The 25880-nt window shown below is 39.7% G+C and overlaps 1 protein-coding gene across 11 annotated transcripts; it reads right to left on the reverse strand.

Moving 5' to 3' along the window:
- Positions 1–347: 347 nt before the first annotated feature.
- TASOR (transcription activation suppressor) lies at positions 348–25804 on the reverse strand. 11 transcript variants are annotated; one of them, XM_027700899.1, is made up of 23 exons: positions 25175–25803; positions 19095–19240; positions 17874–17966; positions 17311–17383; positions 16252–16343; positions 15754–15912; positions 14582–14709; positions 13890–13972; positions 13117–13222; positions 12614–12717; positions 12407–12510; positions 12101–12173; positions 11882–11956; positions 9888–10601; positions 7743–8167; positions 6714–6852; positions 4927–5855; positions 4095–4217; positions 3361–3520; positions 2680–2788; positions 2340–2518; positions 2097–2255; positions 348–1471 (listed from the first exon to the last, which is right to left on the reverse strand). In XM_027700899.1, exons 1-23 carry the CDS (start codon positions 25557–25559, stop codon positions 909–911), a joined length of 5121 nt encoding a protein of 1706 aa, XP_027556700.1. In that variant the 5' UTR covers positions 25560–25803; the 3' UTR covers positions 348–908. The 11 variants fall into 11 exon arrangements, with proteins under 11 accessions (XP_027556700.1, XP_027556704.1, XP_027556705.1 ...); XM_027700903.1 differs by having other exon boundaries at positions 4927–5732; positions 9888–10604; XM_027700904.1 differs by having other exon boundaries at positions 348–1297; positions 9888–10604.
- Positions 25805–25880: the final 76 nt, after the last annotated feature.

Here is a 25880-nt window from a genome sequence, read left to right on the forward strand (position 1 = left end):
AGATGTGAAATTAAAAAAGACTGGATTAAGAAACAGATAAAACTCTTATGCCACTGCTTGTTCACAAAACAAATAAACAACAAAACCAAACCAAAAAACCCCTGAAAGCCCCAGGAATCATTAGGCTGAAGTGGGAAAGGATCGAGGTTTTTCTAATGCAGATTGAACTCCCACAGTCATTAAAGGCAGGTTTGTCCCTCTCATTACAGTAATTACAATGGCCAGGTAAAAGCTGTAAGGACACCGATGGTGCCATAATAACACTGATCATTCTGTGCATGAAGCCAAGTTTGGGTGTTTCTCCCATACTTTGCAAACAACATAAAAACCACAGACAATGCAAGGTGTTAGCAAGTCCCTTGTGCATTAAGAGTTTATTCAATTTCTGTAATGGAACTGCACCATTGGTTACTCTAATTGAGGTATTTAGCCAAAATCCAGTATATAGTCATGAAAATAACTACATTGCCTTAGAGCTATGTAAAAACATTATACAAAAATTTTGTCAATGTCAAATAAATACATTAATATTTATGTAAAGAAAAGTGACTTGGATACTCTTACAGTTAAAAAAAGAAAAAACTGGCTCTTTCACATATTTTAGGCAAACATTCAGTTTTACATGAAAACAGACCTCAAACGGAAGCCCAGGTCAAATACAAATGTAGAAATTAAAAGTGCCAACAAACAAGATAATTCAAGTACAGTAAACGTTAAAAAATATATATTTATTTAAACTTTCAGATGGTTCCAAGAGGGACAAGCCATCAGGAATTTAAATAGAACAAGAAAACATTTGAGATAACAAGAACAAGAAACATTCTGCTCCAGAATAAAATAGAAATTGTTAATCCAACATTTTAGAAACTGAGAAGTCCACAGCAACTTAGAAAAAGAGACTTAAGAGTTTATTTCTGTTCTGAATATGGCCTGGAAGAATCAAAGCTGCTGTCCCAGCCACCAGGTGATGAGGACTTTTCTGTATCCATGCTCTGACTGTAGGCAGAGAGAAAATAATTGCTCCCTTCTTGGTTTTGATTTGCAGAAGAAATTGGATATGTTGTTCCCAGAAAAGTCTGATGAGTGAGTACATTTAAGTGGCTGAATTGATGGGACATGTTTAATTGTCTGCTATAAACCGGGAAGTTACTGAAAGGAGTTTGTTCAACTGAATTGTGTTTTTCTCCCTCAACAGAGCATGTTGTAGAACCTGGAGTAAGTGGCTGTTTCTCTTCCAAGTCACTTTTAGAAGTCTTTTCCACCAGGCCAGTTTGTGCTTCGGGAGATAACTCTGTAACTGATAAGCAGCTTTCTTTAGCATCTACTCCATGTGGGCCCTTGGCCTCTGTCTGCAAAGCTTCCACATGAGTATCATACTTAGAGGCATCACTGCAGATTTCTATTTGTGATATTTCATCCCCTGAATCCAGAGACATGTCCTCCTCATCCTTCTCATCCTTTTCTACAAGAACTACGTTAAAAAAGAGAGAAAGTCCTATTCTATTGAAATACAAACTTGGGTTAGAAAGGCCATACACTACTCACAGCAGGTTACGCTTCAGGTCAGCAAGTCCAATAGCACTTAAGTCTTGGTCTTCTGCCACTCGTGTTCACTTACTCAACACACACACTTAACCCTCTGGGGGAGTGTCCAGTTACTCCGATTCTGCACATTGTGTTCATATTTAGTGTTGGGAAATCCCAACTCCCAGCTCCAAAGGGGGCAATGTCAAAACAGCATCTAAAGTTACACAGCAGGTAAGTATTTAATTAAAAGAGTACAAAAACTGACATGTCAGTACAGTTTATCTACTAAAAGTAGATAAAGGTAGGTAGTAAAGTTTATCCTTTTCCTGCTCTTGTCTAGTACCTCGAGTACCATGTTAGCCTGTACCTTCTGTATTTAAGATCTCCTCTGGTGCTCCATCCCAGCTGCCTTTCCCCCATCATTTAAAACAGAAAAAGAGTAGCTGGAGAGTTGGGTTTTCCTTGCCAGCTGCAGTGTTCGTTGACAAGAGTCAAGGCACACTGTCTAAAGGACCCCCCACCCCACACATCTAGTTTGGCAATGGAAGTTTAAGTGAGTTTAACGTTACCTGATTGTCTTTGGTGAGCTCCGGAGGCAGGAAGGCAGCTCTGCTCCGTAACCGAGTTGTGATACCCAACGAGGCTTTTAAAATTCTGCATAAAGTCATCAATAGCAGCAACCACTACGCCATTATCAACATAACTCGCGAATGTTTTGAGGTTCTTTTCTAAACACATAAAAGATTTTGTAATTATGTTTAGCACCTATTATCAAAGAAAGGGAAAGAGGTATTCACAAATTTGGGCTTTACCTGTTAAGAAGACAACATGTCTCTGTTGTATGTTTTGAGCCTGAAGCCTGATAAGACAGTCTAGGTCTGGAGCATTTCGAGTTTGAGAATCACAGGTATGGTAAGACAGAATCTCAACCAAGTGCTTCTTTTGATAGGTGTTCAGAAGTGTGAGCAGACTCAGGGCATTGGCATTCATCCTACAATGGGGGGAAAAGCTCATTGTTAGAAATACTTGATTTAAGGTCAGTCTAAATATTAGAAGACAAACATGAGAGTAAGTTGTACTGAGGTGGGATTTGGAGAGCATAATGAAAAAGTTGAAGGATTTTAACAGGTGGCACTGAAGAACATTACTTACCTTGCCAGCTCTTTCAGTTTTTTTTGTATTTTGCAGTGGACTTTCCACTGCCATTTCCCATCTGGGGTATTGAGAGCCTCCAGAAACTCTAAGAATTGCTTTAGTTTATCTGTTATGGAAATATTTAATAGAAGTTAAATTTTGTGGTATGCAAACTGAAAATACTGCTTCAGTATATACATAAAGCTGCTTTCTGTTTCCATCACAGCACAGTCACACAACTATTCAGGTTTTCTTCTGAGCAGAGTGGCCAACAACAGTATCACAAAACTGAGCTGCTTTTCTGTAGGTCAGGTGCCCAACAGTGGTATTTAAAAGCTGATCTCAGTCATACATAGTGTTACCAAAATGGTAACTCCATTAACTATTCAATTTCAAATAAAGAAAAAGTGAAAAAACTTGGGTTTTCAATATTTTTTTCCTACTATATTTGTGGATTGAGTAGTAAGGAATAAAAGGTTCCATGTACATGTAATGTAATACAATGTAATACAAACTTATAACAAAATCTCCCTGTTCACATGTCCTTCAGTAAGGCCACTGAGGTGAGAAAGATACTGAATTAGCTGAAGTTCTCAAAAAACATCACAGAACCTTCACTGCAGTGAGTACAGCACCTCTCAGGGTCTGAAATGTCAGGCTTTTAGTCTGTTTTAAAGCTTCAGGAAGCATCACACCCACCTGTAGTGATGGACTCTGGATTAAGAACAGATTCATCCGACACAACAAAACCACCAGACACAAACAGTTCATTGTAAGTGTGATTTTTCACGTCATCCAAACTATCAACCCCTGCAAAGCTGACACAGGAGAGCCTCTTCAAAGTTACTAGGCATGGGATCTGTTTAAAAACATTAGAAAATCAGAGATGTATGCTAAAGGTCATACAAAAAAAACAACTACAGAACTTTCCTACTTACTAATGCCAAACACCAAATTTCAAAACACATCTTCAAGGAATTACTGTTTTATCTCTTGCCTGGGGAGGTGCTCTCTCAGGAACATAACAGGAATTAGACAAATGGAAGCTGAGCATTTGGAATAATTTCACTTTCTGTCCAACACTGGTTCATAAGCCCCAGCTGTCAGGAATATCTAAACATCATCTGAGAGCTGCCTTCACCTGTCATTAGAGCATCACAGAACTAGATGCAGAACTACTCAGGCCTCTCTACAGCTTTACAACTACTAAGAATAAATACACATTAGCACGTGTGTGGGGGTGGAAGAAGCTGGGGGTACATGATGAACAAGACCATTTTTACCACAACCATTTTGTTTCTTCAAACAGCAACTAAACACGGGGCACTATTTAAATGCTGTGTTGTCAAGAGAAAGCAGCCTGGCTCAAAGTGAGCTCATCCCACCAATAACAACAGCTTTTTATAGTACACATTTACCTGTGTGTGACATACCTTATGGATGAGGTTGGCGATGTCTTCATTTTGGATGATGATCAACAGTTTATCTAAATCAGCTCTTCTCTTAAGGAACTGCTCTGGATGGCACTCTGTATTACCCAACTTTATAAGATAATCCTACCACCAAGAAAGAAAAGATGGGGAAAAAAGGGAACAGTTTGGTCAAAACAATCCTCAGATGATGACCATGGCAAATAAGTTTTCCACTCAGATGCATTTCAGAGGGAGTGACTTCCTTGTCTCTCCCATACATTAACCAGAAGGATGCAGCAACACAGACTGGCTGTTTCACCAAGTCAGTCGTAGCCAACTGACAGTCTATCAAACAGCCTGAGTTTTCATGTAAAGCCAGAAGTTTTTATTATTTCACTTTTAACTTACCCATTTTACTACAGAGGAACAGTGATCTCCCAAAGTTATCAGTACTATTAACTAGAGGGGAAGGGGAGAAAACCCCAAAGGCACACACAGTGACTTTTCATACATTCCTTCTAAAATAGTAAGCTATCACATTTTTTCCCTTATTATCTTTTCTCTGTAAGGCCACCCCCTGGCAGGATGTTCAGAAAGAACCAACCTACAGCCTGTTCTGCTTTCCAACTGCAAGAAAAAGACTTATGTAAAAGCTAAATATAAGCAAGACTACCTCAAGAGGTCAAACAAGAGATGGGACAGGACAGCCTACTTTCACAATTCACTTTCACAATTCAGCCTCTTCTGAAATAATGTCAGACTACTTTATGTTTGTAAGTCCAATTTCATACATTTGAATTTGAAAGGCACTCTATTCTAACACTATAGAGAGTTTGAACTGAAACAGATTTACCTTGATTTCTCTGCAAAGAACGCTTTCTTCCTCTTCATGAATATAAAATTTGACAGTATTTTTCTGTACATCTTTCATAATTTTGACCAAGCTGGTAAATACTTCAGGTTTTATCTGGCTTATAATATTAGAGAAAGCTGGTTGAGTTGAAATGTTTAGGTTCTCAGGGGATTTCTGTGTCTTCTCTGGTGGCTCCATCAGATCCCCACTAGAAGAGGTCTGATCCTCTGGTTTAGCGTTCACATGATCCATTTTCTCCTTCACTAGGGGCAAGCTTGATGAAGGCTGCTCACTGGAGTGCAGATCTTCCAGCAGGTTATTGCACAGTGGCTCTGGTAACAGCGCTGTGTCAGCGTCCCTGCACACAGACAGTGTGTCGGGCACAGGCTTTGCTGCAGTGTTGCTCCCAACTTCAGATGGTTCAGGACTAGAGTAAATGGGTTGAGTGTGCTTAATGCAGGAAGAAGCCAAAATGACACTGTGCAACTTTTCACTCAGTGTCTCTATATATTCTTGGACAGACACCTCTGATGCCTTTAAACATATGTATTCAGAAAGTTTCATTATCCTCTCTCGGGCAGAGAAGACCGGTGTGGGCATCCCACTAACGTAAGCAATGTTCTTCTGCTGCAAAATTTCTTGAATCTTTCGTGCAAAAAGATTATATTCTTCTAACAGGGTCGTTTCTATTACTGCACTAATGGAATGCTTAGCTGAAAAAGGGTGGTCTGCTAGCCCATACTCATCTTCAGGTTTCTCCACTTGTCCTGTATAATGTCCATCTTCTGCTGTCCCCTTTTGTGTGTCTGAAAATGGAGAGTATGGAAACTGGTCATCAGAACTTCTCTGTCTATTTATTACCCGGGGGTCATTAGGAAGGGCATCCGTTGGTGGCAAATACACCAGTGACTCTTCTGGTGATTTCAGACCTAGATAGGAAGAGTTCATCATCATCATCATCATCATCTCATGTTTGAAAATCACACACAGCTGATACACTAAAACCTCCCAAACAGCTTGAACACAGCATTACTGTTGTGTCTCCCACACCAACCAACTTAAATCCAAAGACTCAAGTGTTACAGTCTGCTGAGGTATAGAAGCACAGGACATTGAACAGCTCCTGAGACAGTGGAACAATACAGTCAAAGTTTGCTGAAAAAGCAGAATACAAGGAATTTTCCTAGCGATAACATGATTAAGCATAACAGGAACTGCCTCAATTACAAATTAAAAATCAAATTAGAAATCATGCAGGGTGACAAATTATTCAAATATCTTCATTTGCTACAAGGTTATAATCCTCACTTTCAAAAAGCTTATTTTAGCCACATGTGACCTTGGACTGCAAACTGCAAGCTGCAAGTCTGATCTCACAATTGTGAACACAAGTTTTTTAGCTTAAAAAGGGAGGGTATCAGTCTAATGGTGATTATTGACACAGCTTCACTGATGCTGCAAGGAGTGCTGAAAGCCTCTCATAACGCAAACCTCAGATCCTTTCTGCAGCACTCAGTTTCTTCACCATCCACATTCAAAACTATAGTTTTGCTTGCTTTTAAAGCATTTACACTTCTAAATTTTGTCATTATGTAGGCAAGCCAATATTCTCCACCAGTATTTGTTTTCCTTCAGCAGATTTCTGTATTAATCAAATACCAGAAACAACTGCACAGGCAGTGCTTGTGTACCAATATGTGACCCAAAACTGGGATCCATGAAAGATACAAACCTTTAGAATATGTTTTCATTCACTATTTGTAGGAATAGAGTTAAACCCATCTTACCTGTAATTGGAATAAGTTTCCAGTGCATTCCAACTTCTCCTGTATTATCTGAGTTGGGATGTTGACTGCCATGCGCATGTTCTATAGGTGCACTAGGACTGCAGTCTTCAAAGGTACCTAGGCTTTCAATGCTTGCTTCCTAAAAAAACAATCAAAATGCTCAGGTCAAAACCATTAAGCTTTTTACATTCTGAACAGCTGGCAGTAAGAATGCACCTCAGTTCAGCAGCACATTGGCACTTCTGCCATCAGTAAAGTCAAACTCAGAAGTGTTTACATGAGGTACTTTCCTGGTCAACCATGAAGTAACTAAGGCAGTCCTGAGCATGTGCCTTACAGTACAGAAGCTGGGTGGGGCAAAGAGGAAAGAAGGGGATAACTGGCTGCTCCCAAGCCCTTTTCAGGCTGTTGTCTTGATACCTGACTAAAGCCATGAGATGTTGGCATTGCTGAGGCACTGCCTGCAACTCGTACTGCGCCCTTAGACAATCCTATTTCATCTCACATTCCAGATGGTTAGAAGCAAAACAGCACAGAGATTACAGTAGGACAAACTCTTTCCTGCTCTATGACTCAGAAACTGGGCCAGGTGTGTAAGCACCAGCACCAGAGATCACAGAACACTCTTGTAGGGTAATGTGCTGGAGCAAGCAGCTGGGGCCCTGTGATCCCTGAACAAAAGGGCCTTCTGCAAAGGGTGTTCTGACAATTGTGTGCTGTCAGAAGTCTGCCTGGAACTCGTGTACACCACTGCACCAAGAAGGCACACAAAGGGAGCTGGGCATGCAGGTAAGAGCTCAAAATTCTTCAACTCTGCTCCCATTTTATTGCAGAAAGAGTAGATAGAAGGAACCAGGAGTGAAGAAAATTTCCATGTATGTTCCTACTAAACAGGAAAGCTTCTTCACAGAGAAGTCAGTACTTACCTATGTTTACCTGTGTAAAAAAATATAATGCTTTTTTCATTCAGTCTCATACTTTTTATGAAAATAGTACATTTGTTATCAGCATCTTGGCAGTTTCACTTACTTGTAACTGTAGTGTGTGTTCAAAGCCTACTTCGTTATCTGGAAGCTGTAGATCAACATTGACAGGGTAGGGCACACATGGCACATCAGGTTCCAGAATCACTGGGCTTTCAGGGTCCTTGAAATTAACATTGTCAGCCTGAGCAGTATTAGGAAGCTCATGATCCTGAGCTGGAATGGATTCATATTCATAATTTTGTCTCATATCCTCTTCCATTTCACCAGTGCTTAGTGCTAAAACTTGACTTATAGTCTGTGCCAACGAGGAATCCCAGCGTCCTCCAGTAGCTAGTGTTTCCAAAAGCATTTTAATGACGTCAGCAGCAGCAGGGTCGGATCCATCTTGCTGCCTGAAGTCAGCATCGTGTCCACCCAGACCAGAATTAGTTGAGAAAACAGAGTGTGGTGAATCCGAGGTTCTGCCCCCTTGGAATAGAGTAAGGAGGGAAAAGTAATCCATTACCAAGTCTTAAAATAACACCAAAACCAGAGACCCCCCCCAAAACACGTGCCACATACCCCCAGTCTCACTCTTTAGCATCAATTCATACTGTACAAATACATTATTTTAACAAAAATTTTTAAACAGGTAAATGTTGACAAAAGGGCAGTTTCTAAAGCTAGTACTCTCCCAGTTAAATAATTACCTTTTTCTAGGTCACTCAACACCACACTATTTTATGTTTTAGTAGAAGTCACATACTGTGATCTAGGTATTTTATGGAAACCTTATAAAATTCACATCACTTGTTGAAAGAAAAAGATTCATTTGAGCACAATATTTACTTCTCCCCATCCTATCCCTGTTGCTCCAGAAGCTGATGAGTAAATTAATGTTTAAGTTATATTACATTAAGGATAGTTCTAAAACGTACCATGTCTCTTTATACTGAAAAAACTTCAGAGCAGGTTTATTATTCTTGCACCCATCCCCTTGGATGAGTAAATACCATAGCTATTTATTCTTCTCAGGACAAGACAGGCTAAGCGACTACTTAAATATCTGATTAATCTCTAATTCACTTGTCATATATCGAAACATGGAATTGTAAAGTGCTGTTTGACTAATAAAAATCTAATCATGCTGAGATACTGAAGCTCACAAAATTTAGTGATTTTTTGCAAGGCAAACAAATGGACTTCCAGGGTTACATAAAACCACGGAATTCAAGCCATAGACAGATGTTGCTGGCTTGGTACCTTTGAGGGAGGTAAGTCAAAATTTACTTATGAACAGACACTGTTCTGATGACCAGGTAGAAACGCATTCACATATTTTACATGAATAATCAATGTAAAAACATCCTTAAGGTTCACAGAATTCCAAGCAAGAATCCCAAGCATAAAGCCTACCCTTTGTCTCCTCCATCCCTACGTGCCCATATCTTTTGTCCCTCTCAAGAGGGCAACTTATTTCTAAGATCAGTCACTTCATCTTCCAAAGTGAGTCATGTACACATGAGAGTGACTGGTGCTTGATGTAAAACTCCTCTTCTTTGTGCAACGCTGCTCCTCAGTTTTCCCCCTTCTGCAGGAGGCTTCTATCATTGCCTTTGGAAAAGGGTCAGGGAAACGGAAATCAAAGGGTTTTTTTTTCTGGCAGATCTTATGTCAGATGATATCTGTGATAATTATCTGAGGTTTGGAATGTAGATAATGTATAGCATAGTTCAATCAATACTATTGTTTCCTTTGTCCCACTGCACACGTTACTGGCTATTTCAAAACTTAACTATGCTTCTTCCCTTCAATCCAAACTTCTGAGGTATTATATAGGGTATTGGAGCCATAAAGAATTACAGCAAAGCCTGAAGTCAAACTCTGCAAAAGACATTACGGTATCAAGTCTGCTGAGCACTCTGTATTAGAGAGTCTTTGGACAGCTCCACAGCTAAGCAAACTCTTGGGAAGTCTGCCTTCTTCCCAAAGAGGCAGAACAAAAGCATGACAATTCCTGTTGTCTCCTAGAAAGAGGCAAACTACATAAAAATAAACTTCCTCTCTACTGGTAGGTCTCAGGCCAATATTCAAATGAACCACCATGCATTAAATATCTACAGCATGCAAAAAATATTCAATCTATGAAGATTAAATATGCTTTGAATTACGATGTTTAAAGAAGAACTCTAAACAAAGGCTTTCTTACCGTCATACTGACAAATATTCTCTGAAGATTCACTCCTTTTGAAGTATTTGTGCAAACTTTCAGACTCTTTTTCCAGCTTTCTTTTCAGACCACTTCTAATTCTGGGGTCTTCAGAATCAGAATCTCCACCTGCATTTTTTTTCCTACACTGGATTAAGTTAATAAGTTCTTTGAGTCTTTCAGTATCATAATCTCCAGAAGGAAGCAGCTTTTGCTTGGCAGCAGTGGTTTCATATTTTGCATGGATTCTTTTCCCACATTTTGCCTTGGCAAAATCCGAGTAGTCTTCTGTGGCTTCATAGTCTGAGATGGGACTGAACTGCTGAGGTCTCCGATTCCTGTCAATCAGTTCTTCAGCTCTAGAAAGAGGCAGCGTATACGTCCCACAACGAAAGATATAGTTTTGCAAGTAGACATCAATATGAGTTTTATATCTTGGAGCAGGATAAACATATCTTTTGTCATCCAACCGTGTCGAATACTCACGTAATTTAAATTCTCTACCCTTTAGAGTGCCACAAAAGAGCTTTTTCAAATACTCATTTATATACTTTTCAACAATAACAACAAGATTGAAGTGTGCATTAGTCTCTTTACGAGCCTGGATTAAAGCAAAATGTAGAGATGAAATAAATCTTGTGAATTTTGGAATGATTTCCTTTTTTTCACGTGAAACCATGGGAGCTGAATTTCCAAATGGAACACTTCTTTGTGCTGCTGCAAGAGAAAAGGGAATTCACAATTAAAATCAAATCATGAAGCTATCAATAACTGATGACTAGTTAGCAGTATTCTCTATTAATACATATGGGGTGAAACACAGTTCGGAATGACTGAGGAGAAATAATTCAGAAGCCAGAGAAGTTTGGGTTTTTTCGTGCCATAACCAGCTTTAAAGTCTACTTAGAAGTCAACCTACTCACAGTCATGATGAACCACATTGAATTTGGTGGTAACCTGTGTCCTAGATACAGACAGTCATGATTTCCAATTTCAACTGCTCTACTGAACAGGATTTCCCTGTCCTGAGAAGAAGTTAGATCCTTTTACCACATCCTCAAGGAAGCTGTAAGTTGTATCCTTTTTTTAATTTATTTATTCACACTCTTCCCCCTTCCAATGACAAACTGAAACTTTTCTCCATTCAATCATTTAAACACCCTGAAGACTCAAACTCAAATACAAGTGATTAACCTTGTATTTGACAGAAACTGGAGCTCACAAGTCTTTGAGATGTCACTGCACCAAGAACAGAGTATTTTTAAGTACCCGGCATGCACACACTTTAAATGTCAGCTTATCTCTCCTTACCCAATCTATAACTGCTGGAATTTTCACAACTGTTACTTAAATAAGAAAAATGTAAAGTTTTGGGTTTTTTTAAATAAGAAATACAGAGCTAAGACTCCGGGAAGCTGCCAAGACTTGGGACAAGAACTTCCTTGTAAAAGTTAAATGCCTGAAAAGAGTGATGTTTTGACAATATCACTTGTAACTCACAGCAGGCCTGAAAGCACTGCATGCTGCTGCTAGTACTGCTTAGTGCAAATTTCTACTGTAAATGAGGAACTTTGAAGTGTAATCCCAAAGCATTACAGTTCTACTAATACCAACTTCTTTCAGTCATCTTACTATGTCGTATCACTACGTTCTTTGCTCATTGACTTAGTTTTTGATGTATATCCCAATGCAAAAAAAAAAAATTACAGGTACAATAAAGACTTTCAAATGTTCTGTCCTTAATTCAGTTATAACCGAATACACAATGAAGAAATTTGAACAAGTTTTACTTTCTCAAATATGAACAAATGAACCTAAAATGGGTGATATTTCCTTTTGTGAAGAAATAAATATTTTTGAACACGACCATAATCAATACAAACTGTTACTCCTAGTTTACAGTGACTGGCTGTAACACTACAAGGTCTTCAACAGAATATTATCTATGTTTAAATAAGCCTGTACAGAACGCTCTCGACAGTGAGCAAACTTACCTGAGCTAATTACATCTCTAGGCTCTGGAAACAGAAATAATGCATGAAACACACGGGACAATCCAGCTTGGTGGTCTAGAACACAACAAACCAAAAACAGTTACAAAGGAGAGCACCACTATGGGTCAAAAGACAATCTAGTACTCATAAACCCACTCCCCCTAAAAAAACCAAAACAACAAAACCAACTTAAACCCAGAAAACACAAAGTATGCTTACCATAAGGGGACATCATTTGCCAAGGAGAAAGGAGAAAAAGAAATCCTCTGTCCAAAAGTGGTTTCACAAGAACCTGTTTTCACGCAAAAAAGAGTAAAAACTGCTTCCATCAGAGATGTCTGCTGGCTACAAATACTCTGACTGTAAGATAAATTCTGTCATGAGCAGAGAAGAGCCCTGCTACAATATTTTAGGATATGCCAGCTAAGGAATTCCAGTGAGATCACAGATCTTTTAGTATGCCTCAAATTACTAGTTAGTAAAATGATTTTTAAAAACAGGAATAGTCAAATCTGTCGCACTCACAAGTTTCTCTTTCTCTAGTTTTTGAAGTAAACCTTCCAAGTGACTCCCAGAACGGCACTTCTCCACAACTTCATACAGGCTACAGTACAGGCCGTCCTTCAACACTGACACAACACAAGGGGAGAAAGAGAAGGTAGGAAAAAAAGAAACAAAACTGTAGTTCAGAAAAAATTCTGAATTTAAAAAAATGAAGGTAGAACTACTTACCTTCTTTTCCTACTTGGTAAGTTTCTTTGAAGAACAACGCTGGTGAAATTTTTTTCTTCAGCTCATCAATGCTGACAACCTTTTCAACCTCAAGCTTCTCAGGGCTGGAGAAAAAGGGTGGGGGGAGGGATAAAAAAAAATAAGGGCCTCTTCTTTTACCTCCCATAGTTCTACCCTCAGTGACCTGAAACTATTAAACACATGCTCTTAAAAATAATTTTTCTAGAGTATCTCATGCCAGTGGTGTTTATTCCTGCAAAGGATGTGTGTCACTTCAACGGAAAAAGAAAAAATCACAAACAACAAAACACTGAACAGCAAAGAGATGTTAACAGTTGTGTGCCTGAACTCCAGGAAGCTCTGGACATGTATGACTCCAGTCTAGTCTGACATATATAAAGCACTTAGTATTTTAGATTTTCATCTGAATATATCCCAAATCCACTAGAAAGAGTTTTAACACAACAGTATTTTAGACTTATTGTTTAAATGGCAATACTCACAGCTTGCATGGAGGGAAGGAACATGTTGCTGATTTTAAGGAAACATGGCACACAAGTTTGCCCTTATTCCAAAGCTGTCCCCTCCACACTGTAACAGCAGATTTCTCTAAATTAAGATGGAAAAAGGAAGACTAAGTGAAACCACTTGCTAAGTGGGACTGAAAGAAAATGGCAGCAAAGAGGCTGCTGAATTTCCAAAAACAGTTTAGGGAAAATTTTACACTAATACCAGACCAGACAACAATGTTAAAAGGTGACAGGGTGATTTCAGTCTTATCATGTTTTGAACTGCTTAAGCAGAGTAAAGGAGGATGGATGTTACCTACACCTGTCTATATCCCGTTGATCCCAACATCTGAGGAATGATATCCTCTTTCCTTACCTTAACTGTCAACCACTTTCATACATATTAGTTTGGCTTGAATGAGGTTCAAAAAAAAGCAGGACAGAGGATCGTATTATTTGAAATGCCACTGAACAGGAGATTCAGGAACTGAAGAACAGTTCTTACTACACTATAAGTAGAAAAGGAGGGAAAAAAAAAATGATTTTGTTCACTTCTGGTTTGTTCTGGTAAAAGAAGATACATATTAAGGTGTCTGTTCCACCATCCAGTATCAGGAAGAGATGCCTGCAATCAGCATGGTACAGGATAACATGCAGGTACACAGTCAGCATAACTAAGTTGGTTGAACATAAAATCACATGGGGAAAAACATCCAAAACTTTCCATGTCTGTATCATAAAAACAAAAAAATGCAGTTCATTCTTACCTGTTCTTCTATCTGTGTTGAAGGTGTTTGGTCTAAGCAAAAGACAGACAGAAGGACTGGGTTGTAACAGAAAATTCTGGCCACTGCATTTTACAATAAGGATACTTTTATCAGTCTAACAAAACAGCACCACTGGTAACTGACTCTGTAACCTCAAGCAATCAACACTGCAGCATCTTGTGCTATTTTAGGTATCTTGATAATGGGTTTCAGCACCCCACAGTCGAGTTCCCACATCTGCATGCCTTCCTATCAGCAGAGGTATCATATGCTATCTGTGATCAACTGCCCACTTAGATATTCTCTCCAACAGCAGTAAGATACCAGTGAAGAGTTCAGTGACAAAATATACAGAGTATTATTTTAGACTACCAAGCAAGATAACGTTGTGAACATTTTTATATCCATGAATTTCCTCAGTTAGGTAAAACCCCCCACTATACATGCATTCCACCTAGGCAGAAGCCAAGTAGGTGAAAAAAAACCAGCGAAGTGCTTCCCACAGGGGACAGTCTGCTGCATAAAACCAATTTTGCCACTTCTTGCTTCGAATTAGAAGTATTTATTATGCTAAGCCCCTGTGACATGTCCATTCATTTCAGCACTATTCATTGAAATCAATTCTAAGCTACTGCCAAGAGCTATGAATTCTTCATGTTGCATGCAGTTCCAAAAATCATTTCCTGGCTTACCTTGATGAGGACGGGAATCTTGGTCCTTGCACCATGTCACCTTTATAAGTAAATGAAACAACAGCATGAGGACAAACATGTCTTGGTCTTCGCCTTATCTCATCAAGGTTGTATTCATAAAAATAGTACTAGGAAAAAAAAGCAAGCACAATGTTAAATTAGAAGGTTGGACCAACAGTCAATTTCTTTAAAAGCTGGTATCTAAAATAAGGAAGCTTTTAAATGCTATTCTTTTTTGTACTTTATAATGCAATCGGTAGTTTTTTTACCTTCTCCCTCCTTTATCAACCACTGACAGATGAACACTACTTCAGGAGCTAATCAAGAATGAAAAACTAATTTTGCACCATTTATTTGAAAGTATATTCTTGATGAGGGAAGGGACAACTAACAAAAACAAAACAAAATTTCACTGAGGAAAGTGAGCCTTGCAGTGAGTTTTGGAGTCTATCCTTAGTCCAGTCACAAAATTCTAATGTTAAATGTTAATTAAGGCAAGTTTGTAATGAGAAATGAAAAAATGTATTCATTTTTTAGCTCAGCTCTCATTTACAGAAGACAAAAGAAGTTAATACTGAAGAGAATGCTTTTAAGTAAGGATCCTGAATGTACAGATGGTGGAATAATCTGACTGCACCAGATTATTGCAGTAATAGAGATCGAACACCTGGAGGAACAGAAATGCTTGGAACAGATTCCATTCTCTCCTCCCTCACCATCTCCAAACCTGAGAATCTGATAAGGGAAACAAAAGAAAGAAAAAAAAGAAAGAAAAAAAAATACTATTCTTTCTTAGCCAACATTTTCCCTTTTATGAGACTCACTTAATGACCACAAGCCAATTATACTTTTACACTTCAAACTCCCCATATTATCTCCTCTCTTCCCCAGCCTACATTCCAGTTCCCAGGTACATTCCCCAGCTATTTCCCATTCCACCTACACTCTAATCTGAAGGAGATCTTCTCCATCAGGTTCAGGTACACACAAGGGAAACAGGAGAGGCTGACATGTCATTCTGGATTTTCTAATACAGGCACCCGTGGGCCTCTCCACACCCCCACTGCAGCTCTACAGGACATGCTCAGTGTTGGATTTGCAGTGATTTGATCATTTCACAAGTTCTCTCGGTGAAGTTCCTATATAAGCAGCTATCACATGCTCAGCTTTACCTGAGTTCGTTCATAGGCTCGATAAGAAAACAAGGAGTTTATTTTGTGTGCATTCTTTGAAATGTGACACTCGTGGTTTGGAGTTGGATCTAACATGCTCTTTACAGTTGATTCCATTGCTTTCATATCAATGTGGTCATAGATACTTTTCATTTTTCCCTGTAATAAAGCAAAAGAACTGTAAGCAGAAGCTTTTTCCTGAAAACTGGCAAATTGCTTGAAGTATCGAAGGAAGTAATAGCAGGGAAAATAAAACAGGCCATTAAAAAAGTAAATTATAGAAGCATATTATTTTCATACTTACAAAGAAAATACATTTTTTCCTTTTATAAAAAATTTATTATGCATTATGTAAGCTCAATGTCAACACTGGATTTTAAGCCTGGTAGGATTCTAGTTTCTCTATAAGCAGATAATTTTGCAAATTAAAATTAGGGTTAAAACCACCTGTGTGTTATCAGTAAGCAATACAATTCAAGAACAGCAAGATAAAATTACCTTTATTATTTTAAAAACAATCACATCTCCAGTTGCTCCTGCTTCTAGAGGATTAGGCTGCAATAAATCAGCATACTTGGAGATATATACACCTGAGAGAGGTATAAAAAAGACCCAACAGAATACATTATGCTGAATGTTAAAACATATTAGAGGTTTAAAAAACATTACACGGAATTAAAGATCAATGCACATCAAATAATAAAGACAAAACTGACACTCAAGTGCAAAGGTAAAATAACTTCATGCTTTTCAACACTTTATTACACAGATTTTAAGGCTTCAAACACTGTCCTTTGTTGGTCTGGCTGACTACCTCAGATCAAAGAACTACAACTGAACTCGGGAACTCTTTGCTTTGGTTCCTCTCATTCCAAGTCTGTATTTAACAGCCTTGGTAAATTGGCTCCAGAACCTTTACCAGCTACACCAGTAAAAAATTATACACTCATATCCCTTTGTTCTCCTCCACCTCGCCTCTGTTCTGCTTTCAATATCCATATCATCTCTGTATCACGTTACTCTTACAGAGGATGACAAAATTATTTCCTAATTTTCTGTGTGAAAAGCTTTGTGAAAGGACCTTACTGTCTTGCTCTTTTAAAACCTTTGACACCTTGTGACTCTTCGAAGTCTCCAATCTATCCATGCTCTGGTTGGATTTGTGGAATCAAGAATTTTAGTTCTATCTACATCAACACTGAACTGAGCTACTGCGTGCACAGGGTATTTCTGAATGCACATGTGTGTATGTACAAACACAGAGACACTGCATTAGCTCTCTGGTCTCCCAGTTTTACTGCAAAGATGTGGTATAGTGGCTTGACTTAAGCCAAAATGAGAATTAGTTCTTCCCTTTGGGAAGGGAATTTAAGTGAACTAGTCAAAAACAGAGTTATGAAATAATGTTCTGATGTCTGTCTACTTTGCTAAAAATACCTGGCTGGGATATTCCTGCAGTAAGTGACACAAAAAGGACTGAAAGTTTACACAACTGTCTCACATTATCTGCCAACTGATACTGAGCAACACCAGCACTTATAAGCAGAAGATAGTTACCCATGGAAGGGTTGCCGAGGATTGATATTCTGGAGTGGCCAACCTGCAGCCCCTTTTCACATATGTTTTGGATCTAAAGAGAACAGACATTTTTTTAAGCAACTCCATCAGGAAAGCCAGGATATGAACAGAACAAACAGTAAGAAATGACAATTACAGAATTTAGATTGATATTAAAAAATAACCCCAACCCTTACAGAGGCAAGACTAGTCTGAATTGCTTTATAAAACTGTTAAACTGTGCAAGTCAAACACTGAGTATAAAGTAGTTACATTCCTCCTCCTTTAAAAAAAACCCCAAACACAGAACCAATAAACACTCATGTGCCATCCAGAAAATCTATCCTTTTATTTATAAAACAGAGCCTAAACCAGAGAAGATACTTTACAGCAACCTTAAGTAGCAGAGAATAGAGGATTTAAATGGTGACATATTATATCCCTTTCCCATTACTCTACACCTTCTAGTGCTGGAATTAAAAAATTAAAACTACTAAAAAAAACCCAAACCTCTTCACTGCTAAAGGAGAAAGCATTTCACCTGCAGTGTTTTATTTCCTTACCTGACACCAATCCACCATCAGGAAGGCGTAGCTCTCAGAAAGCTCCTTTTCCAGGCGACCATCAAATTTCAGCTCCCTGCGTTTTTCTGTGAACTGTTATTACAGAAAGTTCTTAACACAGGAAGACAGATCACTCCTTCCCACTCAAGGTTCAGTGTTTTAAAACCCCATCTATGTTAGCAGATTCAAGGGTACAAAAAATAATCAAAAGATGATCCAAATGACACTCTAGTATGCTAAAATTAAATTTCAAAATCATTGTGTCTGTGGGAAATATAATTGGCTTTATCTGCCCAAGTATTTCTTTGTTTTTTTTAAGAAAGAGACAATCTTCAAATAAACCTGTGCAGTGACATTTTTGTTTTATCTTTGTTAGCAGAACTAGCTAGAACTATCCAGCTCAATGCCTTCCACACCAGCTTTGAAACTGCAGAAAATACGACTTTTTTTAGGAGACGGATTATTTCTTCCACTGTGCATGTACTTCTGCAGAGGCACTTCCCTGCTCCTGAGGTGTTTTTTACCAGCTGCAATACTCTTTAGTTGTAACCATGAATATTTAATGTTATAGTAGGAAAAAATACTTCAGTTTACTTTATAGCTTCAAGATAGTAATTACAGCAAATAAATTATATATTCAGTTACTTCATCTGTGAAGCTTTTTGGCACTGGGAATGAAAACTGATTTCAGAGTGATGAAAACAAGCCAAGGCTGGATTTAACAAACACCAGATAAGATACAGAAGTGCTTCACCCAAGATGCTCCACTTACTACTTCAAGTAGTCAATTTGTTAAAGTACTTCTTGGAAAACAACAAAACTACAGAGACCATGGAAATTTAGTATCAGGCATATATTTTAACCTGAAGTTTCACAGGAAACATCAGGCCTTGCAAAGAAGACATCTTTCCAGGTTATTAAAAAGATACAAAAGTTAAAGAAATTTTTTGAAAATTAAAAATACATAGAGAGAAGTCGTGCCAAACACAATTTTTCTTTTAGTCTTTTTTGAGTATCTGGCAGGCAAGAGTTTACATCTGTGCAGTAATAAACTTGACTGAAAAATAGCTGCTTACATTTCTGGGGATGTGAGTTCATAATTAATTGTAATTAAGTATTAAGCACACAAGTAGAAAATAATCTCCAGGCCTTTACCTCTAGATTCAGAAAAAATATTGTCATTTGACTGGTACCTTATGGAGAAGCCACAAGTATACTCACTTCCTTTTCCAACAGTTCACTCTGAACTAAGCTCGCACTCTTGTAATGAAAATTGGACACTGAACTTGAATCCAAGTAAGATGAATGCAGAATCTTCACAATATCCTCAAATTCTCGAGAAGCTGGATCTACTGGCTGAAAGAGTGCTATAAAAGAGAAGAAATAAAATAATAAGCACCAACATATAAGTGGAAAAAAAATTCCAAAATTCTCCAGTTCATTGACAGTTTATGCATGAAGACAAATGGTTCGTGATCCGACTTAGAATACAGAACACCTAAAATATTTGGAAAAGATGGACTTTAGAAAATTTATCTTTAAGTTGCCTAGAATTATAGCATCTTAAAAAAAAAATCACATTTCTTCATGCTTTTTTAACATTACTCTGGAGCAGCTACTAGTTGTCAGAAGTTCATAAGGGAAGCACCTCGAGTCTTAACTTACCCTTTGAAAAACATCTAATACGTATTGCAAAACACTGTAATTAAACTTTCAGAACTGTAATTAAACTAATTAGCTCTTTTAATTAAGAAGTAGGAACAAATTGTTCTAATAAAAACCTCAACAAGAGTTTCATAGCTTGGCCTGGCTTCAGAACCATTATGGGGTTTTGTGTTTGCTTGCTTATGGCAACTAAAGCTACATATGAATAAATACAATACTGGTTTAAGAAGACAAGTAAGTGCCCATAATTTAAAAATCCCACTGCCTGTGTTCATGCTTTATGGTCTCATTCCTTATGATAATGGCTTTAAAAGGAAAGCCCTTCCTTTATCTGCTGTTGTAGAAATTTTCCTTCTGGGCAAACCTTTGCCTGAATTCCCTCCGGGAATCTTTCATGTCCCCAAGCTCCTTTATCTGTATTTGGGTATCAAAGTGACAAACTGATCAGAAGGACAATCCCAGAGCGGGCCAGCAGAGAATGTGAGCGCAGATTTTAATAGTGGCTGGAAAATAACATCTCTGGGGGAACCAAACCAGTACAACACAAGAAAAGTGTTTTTTCTCCTCAGGGTAACCTGCAAACCACGCACCAGAAGTGCAGAATTTTATAGTTCCATTAGGAAGAACTACGATAGCACTAATCTCACAAAAGACCATCTACCATTACTCTAACAGCAAATTAAATTTAATTACATCTTCAGAGTGTATTCTCCGATTTCATTAAATAATAGGGCAGTTTAGATAGCAATCTTTTCCTCATTTGCAGGAAATATTTACTGCATGAGCCTCTATATAAAACAAATGTTCCTAATGAAAACTGTTTTGTGTTATCTAGTAAAGCTGCATTTACATACACACTTCTGGACGTAATACCACATGGGCAAACTAAAGTCAAGCAATGATTCCAACACCAGCACAGAGCCTAAGTTCTGAGATTAAGAAATCATGCTTTTATAACATCCCTTTTAATAACACCACCTTCCTTCTTGAGAGGCTGACAGCAATATGGGGGGAAAGATAACTGAGAGTGAATGGAATTTTCAACTTAGCATTACTAAGGCTGAACGCACTTGTACTGAAGAGAGAAATACTTACTAATAAAACAGAAAACAAGCCCACTAAATGTATACACGTACTGGAAAAGCACCTCCTGTTCCACCCATCCCCAAACAGCTCTTGGGCACTACACCACCAGGGTTTAGTAACTCCCTGTCAAAAGATCTGAGTTTCAGGTGCTGCCAGCTCCTCAAAAGGACCATTTAAGGCAGAAGGTTATCTCTGCCAGCTGCTTGTCCAAATTTCCTGTTTTCTTAACAGCGTTTCCCTTCCAGGTCCTTCCCCGAGTTACTTGCTCAGTGAAAACCAGCCTCTCCCTTCCATGTGGAGCCCCAGCAATAAAGCCCTACAGGATCAGCAGGAAAGAGCGACTGCAAAGGATACACATCTTACCTTCTCCACAGATCCAAATCTAGGAAGAGCCACATTATTACACCAATTAAGATCCTGTCATACGTGCAACAATTGTCAACTATGTTCCCATTTGTGTTTAAACATTTCCTGCTTCGTGGAAAGCTCTGATGAGTGAGCTCAGACCTGCCCCAAAGCAGCAAGTCCCCCTTCTCCTGCTAGGAAAAACCTACATAAACTACTATCCAATTAGCTCTCAACAGCTTTATGGAAGGGCTCTACCTATGGAATACAGAAAATTAAAGAGGTTTTTTAAAGACCATGGCAATTTTTTTCTTCCAGAATTTGAGGCACTGCAGACTTCAAGTTCTTAATAAAAACATGGAACACTGAGGTGTAGGAAGGCACTGCTCTTTAGTCTGTCACCTAAGCAGTGGTGTTCAAGGGCAGTGATGTTCTAAAACCTTCATGTCAACACAGCACAGCCTGCACCTCACTTAAAGGAAGGAGTTCAGAAGCAAGACAAAAATAAAAGTAAAAAAGGAGAAGTACTAAACCAGACCTTCTCAGCATCACCAAAGCCTGTTGCTCCCAGGCAAATGATGAAATCACTAAGCTTATTTCCAGTCCTTCATCAAAGACCAGTAGTGTGTACATATGCATCTTGCAGGCTTGCTGTACAAACCTGGGGGTGTGCTGCACCTTTACTGACCTGTGTTAATTAAACAGTAATAACGTAAGGACTGACCTGCAGCATCCTTATAACACAAGTCAATTATTGTGGGTTTTGCTGGCTTGCTTTGCATAAGTAAAAACAAGTAAATACTGTGTTTGTTCAGCTTCTACCCAGGGCACTGGAACTTGTGTTAAGTATTTTTTGGTGGAAACTGAGTTAAGGAGTACTAAGTAGTCAGGGACAGGCACTGGACCTGATGTTTGGATGCATGTCATGTCATGATTCTCCTTCACAGTTGTCTGATGCTTCAACTTCAGAAAACTGAGATTGGAGCTAGTGAGTTTGTTGTTTTCTTTTAAGTCAGAACATGAAGACAGAGACATCCTCCTTAAGAAATCCTGGACCAACTTTTAAGTGAAGATAATTACTGATGTTCTTATCAGCTAAGTGGGCAGAATGCTAGCATTCTTCACATACTCGTGCTCCTGCTGCACAAACTCCACTGAGAAGCACCATTTTAAGTCTTCATTTTTTTGCTCATTGTTTAAGACTAAGACCAAAATTATGTGGTGTAAATGAACGATAAACTTTATGACTTTTTCAGCCCAAAATGTCTTTAGCTCTCAAAAGACTAGTTATCAAGTTCATGGACTGACTGAACTCCCCATGCAGCAAACAGCAGATAGACATTGTCTACCAAAGATATGGAAAATTAGAAAAGGCAAAATGATTAAGTAGAAAAGGGACAACCTGAACCTCCAAGCAAGTATTGCTGAGAGTTTCAGGGATAAAAGCAAGAACCTGCTTTCCCCCCATTCAGCCTGAGAAACAGCCAGGTACCCTGGCAAACTTTGTAAACAAATGTCCAGCTTTAATCAACAAGCAACCCCTTTAAGTCACTGGGCTGCCTCATCAGCAGGATTTCTGGTATTGTCACTCATAGTTCAGCCAGTTAGAAGTGCTCTTCTTGTGCTTTATCCTTAAAATTTCCTTTCCTTGTCCTATTAAGAATCTCTCAATTGGAGAGTTTCAAGCAGACTTGAAAATCTCTGAAGACGCCAGGACAACAGGCTAAGCAGGAAGATGAACAAAAGAGAGAAGCTACTCAAGAAAGCGCACATGTCCAAGAAAACAAACCTTCAAGACAGTTCTAAGGAGGAAAACAAATGAAGGCACATCTTTAAAAAGTCATCTCCCAGCCAACCTTTCTTTCAGTTTTGTTTCCTGAATTCTTACACTGCGAAACAGAATGAGGAAATGAGAAAAATATTCTGACAACTAACCACAGTTGATGTTTTAAATACTGTGTTTCCTCCAGATGCATTTCTCCACATTGCAAGGCTTTCTATTGACTTCCAGTCCCTACTTAAGTCTCCAGAGGAGACACACTTAAAAAAGACTAAAAAACCAGCTGAATCTCAAAATGATGGTTTTTTGCTTTACAGATTCAATTTTTATTTGCTTCACAATCAAAAATTGTCCCTGAAACATATTTTGGTTCTTAGAAAATTAACAAAAGGGGAAAAAAAAAACAAAACCAAAAAAACCCCAGACACCTATGACAAAGTCATCCTGTACATACTTTCTACATTACAACTAAGCTTTCATAATCAAGGTATCTCTCAGGATGGTATGTCCAGGAAAGAAGTGGTAGTTTAAAAAGCAAAATAAGTACAATTCCAAGGCAAGGAAGTATGGAGGAAGCTATTGTTTCATGCTGGACTTCAGAATCCAGCCAAGAGAGCCCTTCTGAGACGGACTGATGACTTTCTGATTGTTTTGCAATGTAAAAAGACATATTTGAACACTGGCACAAAGCATATATCCTACAGCACCAGATGATCAATGCACTGCTGAGCTTCTAGTTCAGTTCCAGAACTGACTGAATTGCACCATTTCTCAAATGACAGCACAAATCCTAATTGCAGTCTGGTTGTCCTCAAAGACCACGCTGGCAGTCCACTTCTGCTAGTGCTGCCTACCAACGGTGCTGTCACAGCACCTTACTGATCACAGGGTGAGAGACCAACACTCAGCAACCCTAAGCCCACAAGCAGCATGGACTGAATGGAGAAAGGTCTGCTTTGAGAACTTCCAAAACCTTAAGTCATCACAATGATTACAATGCCCAAGAACCTTTCTGTACGCGAGTAAGGCCTTAAGAATGGTTCAAATGACCTTGACATTAGCAAGTCAGTTTCTGAAGGTAGAGAATGGCTTCCTCTTCTACACTAGAAGCCACATAAGTGCGAGGACTGAACTACATACCTACAACCTTTTGCACACTGCAGGAGATGGCTCTGCATAGGCAAATAATGAATTAGATGACTGAAAATATATTTTGCAGGTTTTCCTACATATTGGAACTTCAAATGTCAGTGGTCAAGTACTAAACATTTTTGAGATATATTTAAAGGTATTCACACGTAACCACACTTGGGTGTGACACACAGAAGTGCATGAGGCATCACGTTATATTCAGATATTTTTCTGTCAGATGAATTATAAGGAACCCTTTTCCTCCAATCAACCCAGTCCTTTTACAATGAATCTCTGCCAGACTTGTACCACCCCAAGCGGGGTGGCAATGGGAAAGAAATGAAAGAAAATGGGGATATAATGGAAGAAAAGACTGGATAATGAAATAAACCTACCTTCATCTCTTCCTTATAGAAGAAAGCATTTCAAGAAGTTAAGATGTTAGACTCTTCTCTGAAGAACTAGAAGCCTATGCGAACAAGTATTTTTGTGATATGGACTGTTACTGACCCCACATTGCAAAAGGGAAAGAAATGAGATCAGTTTCTGTGAGGAAATCAGATGTGACTTCAACTTCACTTACCAAAATTAAAGTTAAGCAGAAGCCAGTGGAGTCTTGTGACAAGCAAGATATACCACTGGCTTTTAGAGGAAGAGTTACTCAGAAACAAACAAACAAAAACCACCCCTGGACACTTGGAAGCAGAACGCTTCCAAGGCGAAGCACAAGAACGTGGGATGCTCCCTTCCCCCCTGCAAAGAACTTTCACCAGATAAGAAGAGTCTTCTGTGTATCATCAATGAAGGACAATTCTGCTCATTGTTTGTTAGTCTATCCTACACAGGATTACACTCCTCTCCTGCAGGGAGGAGGTCAGAAGGAAGAGAAAAGCGAACCATCTTCTCCGACGTCCATGTCCCAGAGAACCATCTTCTCCGCATGCGACTGCACCTCCAGAAGAGTCGTGATCAACTCAAAGCCCACCCTGATTGCATCGAGCTTCTCCTCCTTTTAAAGCAACGGTCTGAAATTCAAGCCGAGTTTTGGGTTTGAAATTTTTTCCTCCTTCTTGTGACAAAATGAAAGGGAGAAAGAAAAGAGGGAGGGGTAGGGAAAGACTGTAAAAGCCTGACATTAAAATCGTCTCTGCAGCAGCCTCGCGAGTGCGAGCCAGCAGAGCCTCCTCCACACCCGCAGGGTTTGCATGCAGCCGTGTGAGGTGCCTGGGAGCCTGCCTGATGGATCGGATGGAGGGGAGCGAGGGAGAGAAGGGAGGGGGAGGGAAGGAACAACCTTTCTTTTCTCTGCTCTTCCTGGGGATCTGAAAGTTCCTCCTAACAGGCTGGTGGTCTTCTGGGGGCTTAGGGAGAGGGGGCGGCCCCCCGAGCACACCGCTGGGCGGCGGCTGCTGTTCATGTGCCGTCGAGATGGTGCTCCTGCGCTGGCTGCTGCCAGTGATGCTGAGGTTTGTGGGGACCTTGTCCTCTGCAGCAGCAGCAGCCACCAGCAGCGCCTCCCCAGCGCTACTGCTCTCAGAGCGTCCGCCATTTTGTGTAGTGTCCTCAGCGGCTCCCGCTCTGTTACTCCCCACTCCGAGGACGTCCGCGCTGGTCTTCTCCGTCCGCTGATGCTGCTCCCGCTCCATCTCGCCACCACTGGGGATCACGGCATCCGTCATTCCCTCCGGAGAAGCGAGCCCGGCAGCCCGCACCTTCTCTTCTGCCCAGCACAGCGCCCCTGCCCAGCGCCAGCACCGCCCGCCGCCCCTGCTCTCCCCCCTCCCGCCTCACGGCGGCCCCTGAGCCGCCCCCGCCCCGGCGCACAACATGGCGGCGGCACAGGCACCGGGGGCGGGGCCGCGGCCGGCCCGGCTCAGCCAATCCGCTCGCGGCACACGCTATAAAAAGGGGTGCGGAAAGAACTGCTATCTCTGGGATGGGGCGGCACCGGACCCGCTCCGCGCGGGCCGCTGTGTAACCCCCCACCGGCCGCCCTCTAA

The sequence above is a fragment of the Neopelma chrysocephalum genome, unplaced genomic scaffold, assembly GCF_003984885.1.
Source record: "Neopelma chrysocephalum unplaced genomic scaffold, ASM398488v2 Primary Assembly neopelma1_147, whole genome shotgun sequence".
Classification (NCBI taxonomy): Eukaryota; Metazoa; Chordata; class Aves; order Passeriformes; family Pipridae; genus Neopelma; species Neopelma chrysocephalum.